Source organism: Grampus griseus (assembly GCF_964374135.1).
Source record: "Grampus griseus genome assembly, chromosome: 16".
NCBI lineage: Eukaryota > Metazoa > Chordata > Mammalia > Artiodactyla > Delphinidae > Grampus > Grampus griseus.
In genome coordinates, this window is record NC_139010.1 from 14184417 (window position 1) to 14198049 (window position 13633).

Consider the following 13633-nt stretch of genomic DNA (forward strand, 5'->3'; position numbering starts at 1 on the left):
CAGCAAAGAGGGACAAGCGGGCGCCTCCGCCACGCCCCGCGACGCCCGCCGTTCCGGCGCGCTCAGCCGTCCGACGCCTCACGCGCCGGGTTGCTGGCGCCGAGGCGCGAGGGCCCCCCGGGCCGCGTACGCACGGAAGGCCAAGGGGTTGGGGGGCAGGGAGCGCCGCGCGCCAGCAGGTGGCCGCGTCCTCTCGCGCGCGTGCGCGCCCCGTGCCTTCTCCCTCACGTTCCCCGCGCGCCGCGTCCTCTTCCCGCCGGGAGCGCGCCGCCTCCCGCTCTCGCGCCAGGACTGTCTCGGCTTCTCAGAGCCGCACGCTCAGTGGAGCTCCCGCCACTGCCGTCGCCTCGGCCCCTCGGTGCCGCGTCCCAGGCCTCCTCCCTTCCTCCGCCACTCCCTTTCCCTTTCCCGCCCTTCTCTCTCACACGGTCCGCGGAGAGAGCCTGGATACGAAGCAGGCGGACGTGAGAAGGGGGTTGGAAAAATGGAGGTGCCGCGCCTGGATCATGCCCTTAGCAGCCCCACCAGCCCCTGTGAGGAGGTGATCAAAAACCTCAGCCTGGAGGCCATTCAGCTGTGCGACCGGGACGGTAAGAGTGGCCGGGACGGTGAGGAGGGGGGGTCGAGCCCACGGCCAGGCACCGCGGCCGCTCTGGCTCAGCCGCCCCTGCGCGGGCGGCAGGGTCTTTTGTTGTCCCACCTGTGCATATGAATGTCGGTGGGGGCTCCCCTTCGTCCACCCCTCCCGCCCCTCAGACCCCAAAAACAAAAGCACCCCGGGGCTCGCGCGTTGGCGGGGAGAGTCGCCGTCGTCCCCGGCCTCGGCGCCCCTCGCCGGCCTCGCCCGCCTGGCCCCGGCCGAGGGCTGCCCTCGCGAGGGCGCCGTTCCCGCCCGCGGCTCCCGCCCGGGACGCGGCGCTTTTGATCTTTGCCGCAGTCCCGCAGTCCTGGGTCTCCCGGCGTCGAAAGGGAGATGCCCTCAGGGGTTTCCAGCCTGCTCGCCCCGCCGCCTCTCCCCGCACACACACTAGTTAGCGGTCTCTGACCAGAAACTTAACAGTTCCTTTTTCGAGCATCTACATTTAGAAGTCTTTTTATCCTCTCAAAATGGAATGGGGATGACAGTTTTTTCAGTGAGGGGACAGAAAAAGAGTGCGTTTCAGCACCACGGACAGCCACCAGCTTCGCCGTTTGGGGCTGTGATTCAGAAACTGTCAAAAATCTGTGAAGGAAGTGGCCTCGTACATCTGCCGTGATTCAGAATACGGGGCGAGTACTCGCCATTGTGTCTTGATATCATACCGCTTATTCTGTTGTTAAAGTTGGCAGTCTCCTGAAGAAGGACACTGATTAAACGTCGGTCTGAGCGTTAAAGAGAGAAACCGGTACTACGTGCAGCACGGGTAGTCACACTGCTTCTGTATTAGTTGGAGAGTCAGTGCTATTTCAGTAATGCGGAAAAAAACTTCATTTGTAAAGAACTCATCTGATTCGTACTGATTGGCCTAATAATTGTAAAAATTATACATGTGACAAAGGAAAAACAATTTATGTGTTGTCAAGATGATCCTGAACAGTTTTGGCTATACATGAAATTAATGTTTAACTGTATATAGAGATGATGATTTTACAATGGTTTTTTAGCCAAGGTTATGTAGATATATACTCACAATAAGGTCATAAAATTGATCAGTATGTAATCCAAGTAGAGAGCAGAGGTTTTGTTTCCAGTCCATTTAAATAGTAATAACTTGGTTAGGCGTTGCTATACAGTACGGTTTAGGTCAACCGAACACCGAGTTTCCGTTTAATAACAAATTTAGGACAGTGGGTCTTTGATTAATTGCTCTTTGAAGCCAGAGTCTCTTTAAATAATTCTGAAACAGGTGTAGTATGGATAATAAATATTCTTGCAAAAGCTGCTTATATTTTCTTTATCCTTAAATTGTTTTGGTCACCATAGTATTAAGTGCACATATTTATGGCATTAAAAAGATTCATTGTTTTGGTATTCCATATATAAGGTTACATTATTAGACTATACAGATTATTTTTAACATAGCACATAGGAAGTTCTGTAGTCCTATGGGTTTGTTTATACTTTTGTGAAATGACTTTCTGTAATGTTATCACTGTAAATATTTTTATTTTCCTAGACTGGTTTGACAGAAAACCAGAATCTAATAAAATAAAGGCAGATTTTATTTTCATTTACTTCAGTGATTTATCAAAAGCTCATTACTGTAGTTATTGGAAATGGGCAATTCATGGTTGCTCCTCAGAAGCCAGTAATCAATACTTAAAATTGCATTTACCACCTGTTTCAAAGATACTAAGAAAAATAAAGTTTTAAAAATGACCTTTACAGAGTTAATAATGCAGAGTACAAAAATTAATGTGCTGCATTTACCATGGTCTCTCCTCCTAGAGTAGAAGTTATTTTATTTTGGTAATATTTTTTAGTTGTTTTAGTTCACATTACTAATCCTTGCAAAATGAGCAAATTATGTAACATTTAATGGCGGGGGTATTGGCACTAGGCAGTATCTATGAAAATTAATACTTATTTGCAGAGTTCTGAGTCAACACAGATTAATTAAATAGGGTTTCATTTTATAAAATAGCTTATGCCAACAAATACAGAGGGCTAACTCTTCTATTAAAAGATGTGTAAAATTTGAAAATAGCTAGTGTAAAGATGTTGTTAAATGCCTAACTTTTCATTTTGTGACTCTATGTCAAATCCAAAAATGTTAAGTTGGTGTCATAGGAATAATTTAGAGAAGGTGATATGGTTATTTTTACAGAACAATTTTTAAATGCTGCATTAAGTTTTTCAACCAGATCTTATTTATCATAATTTTATATTGAGAAATTTTCAGCTAGATGCATTTGCTTCCTTCACTCCCTTACTTTCACTCCCTCTCAGGTCTCATTATTTTACTGTTGAAAATATATAACATAGAAAAATTAGTATGTGGTAGATCTATTATGTGCTTAAGTACATAATAAGTGCTATACTTTCATAATTTTATTATAGAAATAGATTTGTTTGCTCTTTACTTACTTTATTTTACCCTAATATTAATCCGATGATGGGAAAAATTAGAGCAATATTAATTCCTTAGAAGTGGAATAAAGTAGAATAAGAGAAAGTATCATATGATTGTTTAATAAACATTTCCTTTTACCTTCTCCACTGATAGACATTTTTAATTTTATAATGTTTTGCATATTGCATCAACTAAGATCTGTAGCTGCTGGTAAACATAACTGTATGTCTTATGCTTCCCTGGATCTCCTCTTTTATGTTTTTTTTTTCTGTCACTTGCCTTTTTTCTTACAATCTATTTACATTATTAGCAACAATTCACAATGCTTCTTTTTCTCATCGTTCCTCAAAATATTTAATAGTCTCTGAAGAATATGGAATAGAGTCCAAGTGGTTATATAATTGGATTTTTTAATTAAGCAAGAGGGTTCTTATACACACACATTATCTCATGTGTGCTTTTATCCTAGGCATGTGTGCTTTGGTTGCTAATACATGGCCCTGCCTAGATGTTACTTGTAGTTCAACATGAGGATTCTGGATCAACTTCTATTAGGAAATCTCTGAAGATCTGCTGTAAATCTAGTAGTTTCTATAATCTCTGTTGTAAGTAAAAGAGTGTTTCTGTTATTTGCCTCTGCTGTGCTGAAGTAGCCTCAAGTTGTGTATATGATGTACTTTAATTGTGGCTTTTCAAAAAAAATCCAAGAAAAAAGCATTAATTTGTCATTGGGAAGCATTAGTAATATGGGAACTTATTTCCAGTTTGTTTCTTCACATAGATACTTCAGACCCTCACTGACCTGTGACACGACAAAACAGCTCTGACCCCACACATAGAATTCTACGTTACTTCTCTTCATCTTTTCTCATCATGCATATACATATTGAAGCTTTATTTCCTTGCCGAGAAGGAAAGCTTTATCTTTATGTTGCTTTATATGCATCCAAGCTCCCTGAACTCTTGTTATAATAGTAAAGAAGAAAATACAAAGTTAATTTGCTGTATAGCATTGAATCCACCCCCAATGCTTTCTAGCTTTAATAAGTATTATTTCCATGATTCGGGCATTTTATGACTGCCTAGATACAGTTTGTGGAGTGTATGATGCTAGTCAGCAAGGGAACACATTTTAAAGGAATTGCACAGGCAGAAGCTGACATTTCCCCGTCTTTGTCTACCAGTAGTTTGCGGAAGAAAAGGGAAAAGGTCTTCTCTTTTTTAACATATTTTAAAAGATAAATTCCTTTGAATTTGGACTCTATCATATTTGTTTAAATTATAAATCAGTTGAGACGTTCTTCTTTATGCTTATTGATGTGTGAATTAAACAAATTTTAATTTTGGAAACAAATGGTAATACAGGAGTGCTTAGTAACAACGCTATATTAGATAATTCTTGGAGATATTTTCTAAAGCAGACATCTAGGACAAATAGCCTTAATTATTACCTTTCATAGTACAAAAATGTAAGGTAGGCATTACTCAGTCTCACTGACATGCAAATAGCATGGTGGTAATACCATTTTAGAATCAGACCTCTCATACAATATTTACTCTTGATAGATATGTTATCTTAGGCAAATTACTTAACCATTTTTTAGCCTCAAGCTTTCTCATGTAATATGGGTATAAAAATGTCAGTCCTGTAGGATTGCTGAGATATTCAGTAAAGTATTATATACCATTTCTCACAGTTCTTGAAACAAAATAGAGAATAATAATTATTTTTAATGGACTGTTATTCTTCACATACCTTCTTGAGTTGAACTGCTTTTTAATTCTTATTTTTTGGCCAATGTTTAGATCTTTTTTAAAATTTCAGTTGTGTTTTGTTTAGATAGTAAATCCTTCTTATGTCACTTCAACTTCATGAGTAGTCAATGGAAACTGTAAATTCTGAATTTGAAAAGAACAGTAAAATCACAGTTACAGTACTCTATCCTTTGCTTATATTTTTCTATCACATCAGTAATATCCTTCTCAGCATGAATCCTAAAAGCTATTTTCAGCTTCTATTTTGAACCTACTGTTTGCTGTTTTTCATGTACCTTGTGACCTTGATACCTGCTTTGGTAGGTATTTGCATCAGAGCCCTTCTCTGTTCTTGATTTATCAATTGTTTTCTTTATGATTTTTTTCTAAGTATAGATCTATACCAACACATGTGACCTCCGGGTTCATTTCTTTGACCCTGATTTGACTATAGAGATGCTGTAAATTTTCATTAGTGAGTATGAAACAAAACAAAAAGAAAAGAAAAACTAAAAGAAACAAGCAAAAAGCTTGAAAACCATCACATTATGTTAAACGAATTTATATTCTTGGTAGAGGTTCTGATTCATTCCCAGAGGAGACCAGGAAGTTTTTAGAGTAAAAGTCACATCAAAGGATATGTGACCAGGCTCCCTCCAGTGGTAGAATGACCAATACGTTGTAAGTGGTAACATTCTTGCCTAGGTAAGTAAGCCAGTTAGAAATTCACTCTATAGAACACTATCTAGGCAACTTCCAAGTCACTTTAAAAAAAAAAAAAATTGCTGCTGATGTTTCCCTCTCTTTAGGCCTAAGCTTGATTTTTCCCTTAACTTATGTGAGTAGAGTTTCATGATGACGTTTATGTTTTATCCTGGGCTATGGTAATAACAGCGGCTGCATCAGTTACTGCAGTAAGCATGATCCTTCTAGTTTTTGGTTTTCCTTCTCTGCCCTTAAATGTATAATTTAAGTTCTCCTTATAGGATTTGCCTCTTTCTTGGATTTGTTTTACATTTCTTTTAACTTTCTCTATAAAGAATCTTTTTATTATTTATAAATTATTGAAATTCTATCTTTACTACTGTAAAGCATTTGCCCATTTTTAACTGTTTAAAGTATTTTATTATTACTAGACAATAGTTAAACTGTCTTATTAAGAAGACTGTATTTTATACACATACATTTGAGAAGTAAAATTAGTATTGGGGGAGGACTTCTAGCAAAAATGTATTAGAAGATTTGAAGAGTCTCAACAAGGAAAAGTAGGCAGCCTCAGCCTGTTATCTATGGGAGGATAGTGAGTGGCAATGGTATAAGAAAAATCTAAAAATAATTACCAATAATTTGTGACTGATTGAATTTTCAAGCAAAATGAAAAGTGACGGGGCTTTCCTGGTGGCGCAGTGGTTGAGAGTCCGCCTGCCGATGCAGGGGACGTGGGTTCGTGCCCCGGTCTGGGAAGATCCCACATGCCGCGGAGCAGCTGGGCCCGTGAGCCATGGCCGCTGAGCCAGCGTGTCCAGAGCCTGTGCTCTGCAACAGGAGAGACCACAACAGTGAGAGGCCTGAGTACTGCAAAAAAAAAAAAAAAAAAAAAACTACAATGAGATAACACACCAGTCAGAATGGCCATCATAAAAAAATCTACAAACAATAAATGCTGGAGAGGGTGTGGAGAAAAGGGAACCCTCTTGCACTGTTGGTGGGAATGTAAATTGATACAGCCACTATGGAGAACAGTATGGAGGTTCCTTAAAAAACTAAAAATAGAACTACCATACGACCCAGCAATCCCACTACTGGGCATATACCCTGAGAAAACCATAATTCAAAAAGAGTCATGTACCACAATGTTCATTGCAGCTCTATTTACAATAGCCAGGACATGGAAGCAACCTAAGTGTCCATCAACAGATGAATGGATAAAGAAGGTGTGGTACATATATACAATGGAATATTATTCAGCCATAAAAAGGAACGAAACTGAGTTATTTGTAGTGAGGTGGATGGACCTTGAGACTGTCATACAGAGTGAAGTAAGTCAGAAAGAGAAAAACAAATACTGTATGCTAACACATATATATGGAATCTAAAAAGAAAAAAAAAATTGGTCAGAAGGACCTAGGGGCAAGATGGGAATAAAGATGCTTACCTATAGAGAATGGACTTGAGGATACGGGGAGAGGGAAGGGTAAGCTGGGAGAAAGTGAGAGAGTGGCATGGACATATATACACTACCAAACGTAAAATAGATAGCTAGTAGGAAGCAGCCGCATAGCACAGGGAGATAAGCTCTGTGCTTTGTGACCACCTAGAGGGGTGGGATAGGGAGGGTGAGAGGGAGGGAGATGCAAGAGGGAAGAGATATGGGGACACATGTAGATGTATAAGTGATTTACTTTGTTATAAAGCAGAAACTAACACCCCACTGTAAAGCAATTATACTCCAATCAAGATGTTAAAAAATAAATAAGAGTAGAGAAGAAAAAGTGGGTAATTCTGTCCTGAGTCTCTCAGATGGCTTCACAGAGAGAAGCAACATTTTTTCTGGGTATTAAAAGTAAAGTAAAAAATTTCTAGAAGCAAGATAAGGGCATTTCCGGCAGGGTAAGTGCGTATATAAAGGTATAACACCATGTATGTCCTAGGAATACACAGCATTTAGTATTGCTGAAGGAAAGAAGTGTTACTTGTGAGAAAATAAACTAAACGCTAGTTAGGGCTAGCTAGATTATGCCATGATCTACAGTTTGGATTTATCTAGTTTGAAATCTTATTAGTAGATTTCAAAATTTCTAATTTGTAGAAAACCTTTTAAAACAAAAATACCACATTTTACAAAACTCTAACAAGTAAAAGTAGCATTTTATAAGTATACATTTATCCTGGAATTTCAAACATGCATCATTTTTCAAATTAAGTCGATTAAGTGAGAAATTAAAATTAGCGGTTATACTTGAAAATTGTTATTTAATATCAGCCTCAGCATCCACTTTATTTCTGAATTTTATTTTTATTGCATTGTCCCTAGGAAATTCTGGTTCATACAGATAAGTAGTGGCAAATGGTAATGTTTTTTTTTAAACTTATTTTGCCTTCTCAGGATACTCTTAAAATAAATTGATTCAGACTTTAGAGAAATAGTAAGATTTTTTCCCCCAAAATGAATCAAATTAAGTCCCAATTGAATAAATCCTTTTGGAGGGAAGTGATAGAATTGATTCATCCATCAGTTCATTTTTTCATTGTTCAGTGCAAAAATAATGTATCTTATAATATTCTAAGATATTCATTGACAACATTTTTAAATGCTCATATTTTTGCACTGATCTCTTAAAATTTCAGAACAGCTTAATTTAATTTACTTGGATGATGACTCTTAACTGTAAGGATCAGTTTCATTACTGATACTTTATCTGCATTTATAAGCTTGGTAACGTTTGTGACTGTTTTGTCAGTTTGAGTTTTTCAACTTGTTACAAAGCTATATAATCATATTAGTGTGCCTATTATTTACATTTGAAAGATTTATAAAAGGGATTTTTAATGAATAAATAAAGTATTTCTTTTGAAATATTTATACCTTGCTTCAGGACACCTACCTAAGTTTGGTGTGAAAAAAAATGAATTTTGAAATTTTCTATCTGTAACATTACAGCTAACTTCAGAAAAAAAAAAGGAGAAAAATCGTTCAATTTAAATGATAGTCTGTATGTGATGAGGCAAAGTTATTTTGAAGTATCTTAATATCCAGTCCTTATTAGTAAACAGTTGCTACCTAATGAAAGCTGACAACAGCTTTTATAGGAGCTACCACTCCTGAGATTTTAAAAATTTTACCTGCTTCCCTTAATAGAGTTGTCTCAACAATTCTGAGTTTAGTTGATGATGTGTAAAAACCTGATGTAGACATTAAAATTGTCTTGTCCATTGTGTGTTGTTTTAGCATCCTTGAATTGACCTGTTTGAGAAACTTCTACAAAAGTAAGTGGAGAGATCTGCCACATTCATTCTAATGCCGTTAAATTGAAAAGATTTTATATAATTTCAGTATTTGAATTAATCAAGCATATGTGATGAATATACTGTATTCTCTGCATTTTTAGACATGTACAAATATTTATTTCAGTTTTTTGATAAGTTTACTAATTTAACATATTTGTTACACTGTCATGCAGGATTTAATAAGATTTTTCTCCAATCATATATGCTGTTGTTCATGGGTAATATGGTGACTTTGTTCTGAGCACATTTTATTTTAATTCCTAGATTTACAATAACTTCAGGCACACTTTTTTCAAAATTATGGAACTTGTCAAAGACCGTATCATTACAGGTTCCTCTCGATATCCAAAAGTAGAGCTTTCTTCTGAAAGCTTTAGTAAGCCAAAATGGTGTAAAGTGAAGAAGCAGTTACCTTAGGACACATCTTGCTAATGATGCACAAAATAAATCCAGATAAAGCACAGATGCTCACAGACACAGTTCAGAGCTCTGGAGGCTTGATGCTGAGATTCAGAGTGTAGTTCCCAGGGAGAGAACTTGGCGATGCAGCTCTCCTGGTTTGGGGTGCACACTGCCTCAATAATGGCTCCCTGCAAAACAAACGCTGAAAGCTATTCTTTGCTTCTTGCCTCTTTTTGTAGAAGGGAAAAATCCTCTTTGGATTTTTTTTGGTTGGCAAAAACAGGTACTAGTGTAGATATTTCGTAAAAGTGAAGTGACATAAAGCAAACTTTTGGAAAGCAGATGGTATCTTTGTTTGCAAACCTTGACGTATGAAACCCAATGAAAATTTATCATTTAAAATTTATCACTACAATGTAAATTCTACTGACCAGATGACTGTCATTGAAATTTGGCATCATGTTTTAGCTTTGGTGAGAGCTCCCAAATGTTAGCTGAAAGATCAGCTGTTACTAATTAGTAGTAAGACTTTGAGACGTCTTGAGCCAAATCAGTCTCAATACATCCATGTTAACATTTATTCAACATTCCTGCTTTTAACTAGGGATCCATTTCTAGTTTTATAGGTAATTATTTCATAACCTATACTGGAAAAAAGTGTAACTATAACCCAAACTTAGAATAACTTTATCACAGACATCAACAAGTACACAAAATTCATAATAAGCCCTTCTATTTAATTTGTCCTGTTGAGCTGAAGGGACAAAGAGATGCACCTGAGCCTTGCCTGCAACTAATTGAATACTGCATGCAAACACATAATGTTTGCAAAGTTTTACTTGAGTATATACTTGTTGATTTGAATTAAAAAAACAAACATGAAACATGATCAGAGCCGTAACCTTTTTATACATTCTGCCATTTCGTGCACTGAAGTAGCAGGCAAATTTTATTTTGATCTTTAACCCAAATCACATGATACAGCACAATTTAATATATGCTATTTGTATTCAGTTTTCAAAATAGTTCTAAAATTAAGAAGAAAGTTAAATGATAATGCTTGCTGAACATCTTAATCACCTTTGTGTTAAAAATAAATAATTTGTCAGAACCAACTTAAACAATGGGATCTCAACATTTATCACCAAGAGCGCTTCTTAAAACAGATTGCTCCGCCCCACCCCCTAGAGTTTCTGATCCTTTAGTTCTGGGGTGGAGCCCAAGAATTTGCATTTCTAACAAGTTTCCAGGTGATGCTGATGTTGGTGATTCGGAGACCACACTTGGAGAACCACTGCAGTAGGTAGCACGACCAAAGAAGTTCTTAGGTAAGGAAGAGATATTGCATATTTTGTTTTAATAAATATACTCATTTGAGGAATGAACTGGGATACTGAGCTCAGGAGTCTAACTACTTACAGGGCAGTTACAGATAATAGGATTGTTGAGAAAAAGAAGATAAAAATTGGGGGTGGAATTGAATAACATTTTTGAAGTAGAAATCTGTTGACTTTGTGATTAAATTGGAAGTGTGAGACGTGAAAAAGGAGTTGTTGTTGATGGCTAAATTTTCTAGATTGGGAGATTGGGTACATTTTGATGCCAGTAAATAAAGTAGTAATTGTTGGTTGGAGTGAATGTGAAGGCGAAGCCTTGTTAACAAGCTATTAAAGTCTTTTCTGGACAAGCTAGGTTTCAGATATTTGTGGAATACCTAGATGGAGACATCCAGGAGGCTGTTAGAAGTATCTATCTATGTCTCATAGGGAGTGCGTTTGAGGATAAAGATGGAATTTGGTAGTCCTTTTCCAGCTGTTTTCTATTGCTCCTTTATCAAGTGTTTTTTCCTTCATCTTCTAGTCAGTCTTTTAGACTCATGCCAAATTATTGAACTGCTCATTAGAATGAATAAATTCAAATGTTGGTGTCCTTTTTTGTGGTGTCTAAAAGGAGCGTTTGAAAATTAATTACTTTTATATAATTAAATTTGGCTTGGGAGTAGTTATTTGGGGCAATTAACATGGAGGAAATACAATTGACCTAAGCTCTATACTTGATAGATTTCTCTCCCTTATGTCCACTGGAAAGAGAGTTAAGTATATGATTTTCTGTGCTTACTGTGGAAATACACTGGAATCATTTTTCCCTCCTTGACAACAGTCTACAGTGCATAAAGTAAACACTTGAGCCTGCAGAAACTAAAATCTTCACCAAAGCTATTTCTAAAACTTTCATACTGAACCTGTATTTCCAAGATTTTCTTTTGACTTCGAACCTACTAAATTTAATGTTTGCTGTGGTATGTATTGAATGCTAGCCTAAATAAGACATTGTCTTTTTTCACTTAATTTTTGTTCTTTGCAGATTTTTTGGTATGAGTTTAGGTAAACCTACCATTTTAATACATATAGTTTTTGTATAACTTTTTCGAGCTGTGCTAAGGTTGCGTATTTGAGCCTATTTTTACATATTTTAGTACAGTTCAGTATGTCCAATATTAATTTCCCTGGAGATTGCTATGCTTTTTTGGTTGTTATTTTTAGTGATTAAAGAAAAATAAAAACAGGAAAGCCTAATGACTAAAAAGGCAGTGATTCTGGAATTTGCTGTTTGCACTATTTGTTTTGCTAAAAGCTTTATTCATTCAAGTCGTAATCATAAAATTTACAGTAATAAAATTTGAGGTTGAAATAATGAAAAATGTTTCCAATACAATCTAGCCACTTCTACCAGAATTTTTATTCTGCACTATGTATTATAGAAGTATATCTTCATTTATATAAATATTTTTAAGAGCTTCACAAATATTTCTAAAAGCTTCATATAGGTCAGTAGTCACTGAACTTTTTCTTCACTGATTTCACAGTAATTTGAAAAATATTTTTACCAGTTTTTTTGCTTTTAGTATTAATATATTACTATTTAAACTTTTTGACATACAAAGACCACTTAGTTTCATTATGATGTATTAATATTTTAATGAAAAAAATTAAATGTATTTTCCTGGATACATGCATGATGATATTTAGCACAAACAAAATGTATGTGTGTGTACTTACTTATATTCATTACACTTTAAAATGCAGATATGCTGTCCTTTAAGAAAATCCAAAATATGAAATCTAAACTTACAAAACACATTTATCAACCACAATAGTGCTTGCTGCCGTTTCTCTAGTGTTCTGTTTCCTTCTGAAAAATTTGACAGAAGGGCAAAATGGCAGTGAGATGTAATACCAACTAAATTGTCTTAAACTATGCTTTCTTAAATTATTTCTGGAATTTTTATGAGGGAAAGTAAATAGTAGACATTGGAAATACAAAGATATAACATTTTTATCTTCATCTATTTATAGACCATGTCAAAGATAGCTAAATTGTTACTGTGCTGATAGTTAAATTTCAAAAACACTCTAGAATGCTGCATTTGTATCATTTACCTATGAGTTTGCAAAGTTTTTTGCCCAGCATTTCTATCAACATTTCTTTAATTTTTTTCTTTGAGCACACAGAACTCTTGTGAAATGTCAAAAACATTGTTTTTAACTAAAAAATGACTCCTAAGAAAGCGAAGTGTGATGATGTAAGAAAGCAGAAAGGAGAAGAGGGATTTTTACCCAGAATAGTTTTTGTTAAATTGAAAAGTAGTTTTGTAAAATTTTTGCATTGACTAATGTTATTATACTAACAGTATAAGGTATCATAATTTATTATGGTGTCAAAATTTACTTTAGTTGCTTTTAAAATGACTTTCACAGTCCTGTATTATCATTAAGAGTCTGCAAATGGCTTACTTCCATTTTTCTGTTATACTCTGCTACTTTTTATGGGAAAGTTATATGGTTTGTTTCTACAATGTAAGGACTTTCAAGAGTGTTGTGTAAATGCTATGGGTATATTGTGTATGAACGCTAGAGGTCATATAATTAATTGGGCCATGGAAGAAAGTAATAGAAGTTCTAGTAATATTTATTTTTATCTTATCTAATATAAGAAAAAATAAGTTCGATTAATTTTACTTATATAGATTAGTACTTGGTATATCCAACTGTCATCTATACTGTATGTGCCTGGGGTGGCTTTATATGATTGGTGTATGGAATTGAGAAATAAAAAAAATATTAATATTTAGTAAGGCACCTACTGATGCACTTTCTCCATTCTGATGTACCCATTCTTGTGTGATATCTTTTGCAAATGTGACAGCCCTCAAAACAGGTAAAAAATAAGTCAAGTTTAGAGGTTGTCATTTGAATTGCTATGTCACAAAATATTAAAACAGATTATCAAAATAACACAATACTCATATACTTTAGTAATAAAAATTTTTAAATATGTATTTTATTATTTTAAATTTCTATTTTGTCCTTAATCTTTAATGTTTGTAATACGGTTGACCCTTGAACAACTCAGGT

General features: G+C 36.0%; 1 protein-coding gene across 2 annotated transcripts in view; it reads left to right on the forward strand.

Moving 5' to 3' along the window:
• Window positions 1–352: 352 nt before the first annotated feature.
• Window positions 353–13633, forward strand: part of PHYHIPL (phytanoyl-CoA 2-hydroxylase interacting protein like) — a gene marked incomplete at its 3' end in the record, with an annotated part of 91455 nt that continues 78174 nt past the window's right edge. Inside the window, exon 1 of one of the 2 annotated variants that reach the window (XM_082674161.1) lies at window positions 353–608. In XM_082674161.1, coding sequence (XP_082530287.1) covers window positions 485–608 — 124 coding nt within the window. In that variant the 5' untranslated portion in view covers window positions 353–484. The remainder of the gene's footprint in view (window positions 609–13633) is intronic. The other variant, XM_082674160.1, reaches the window with a different exon arrangement.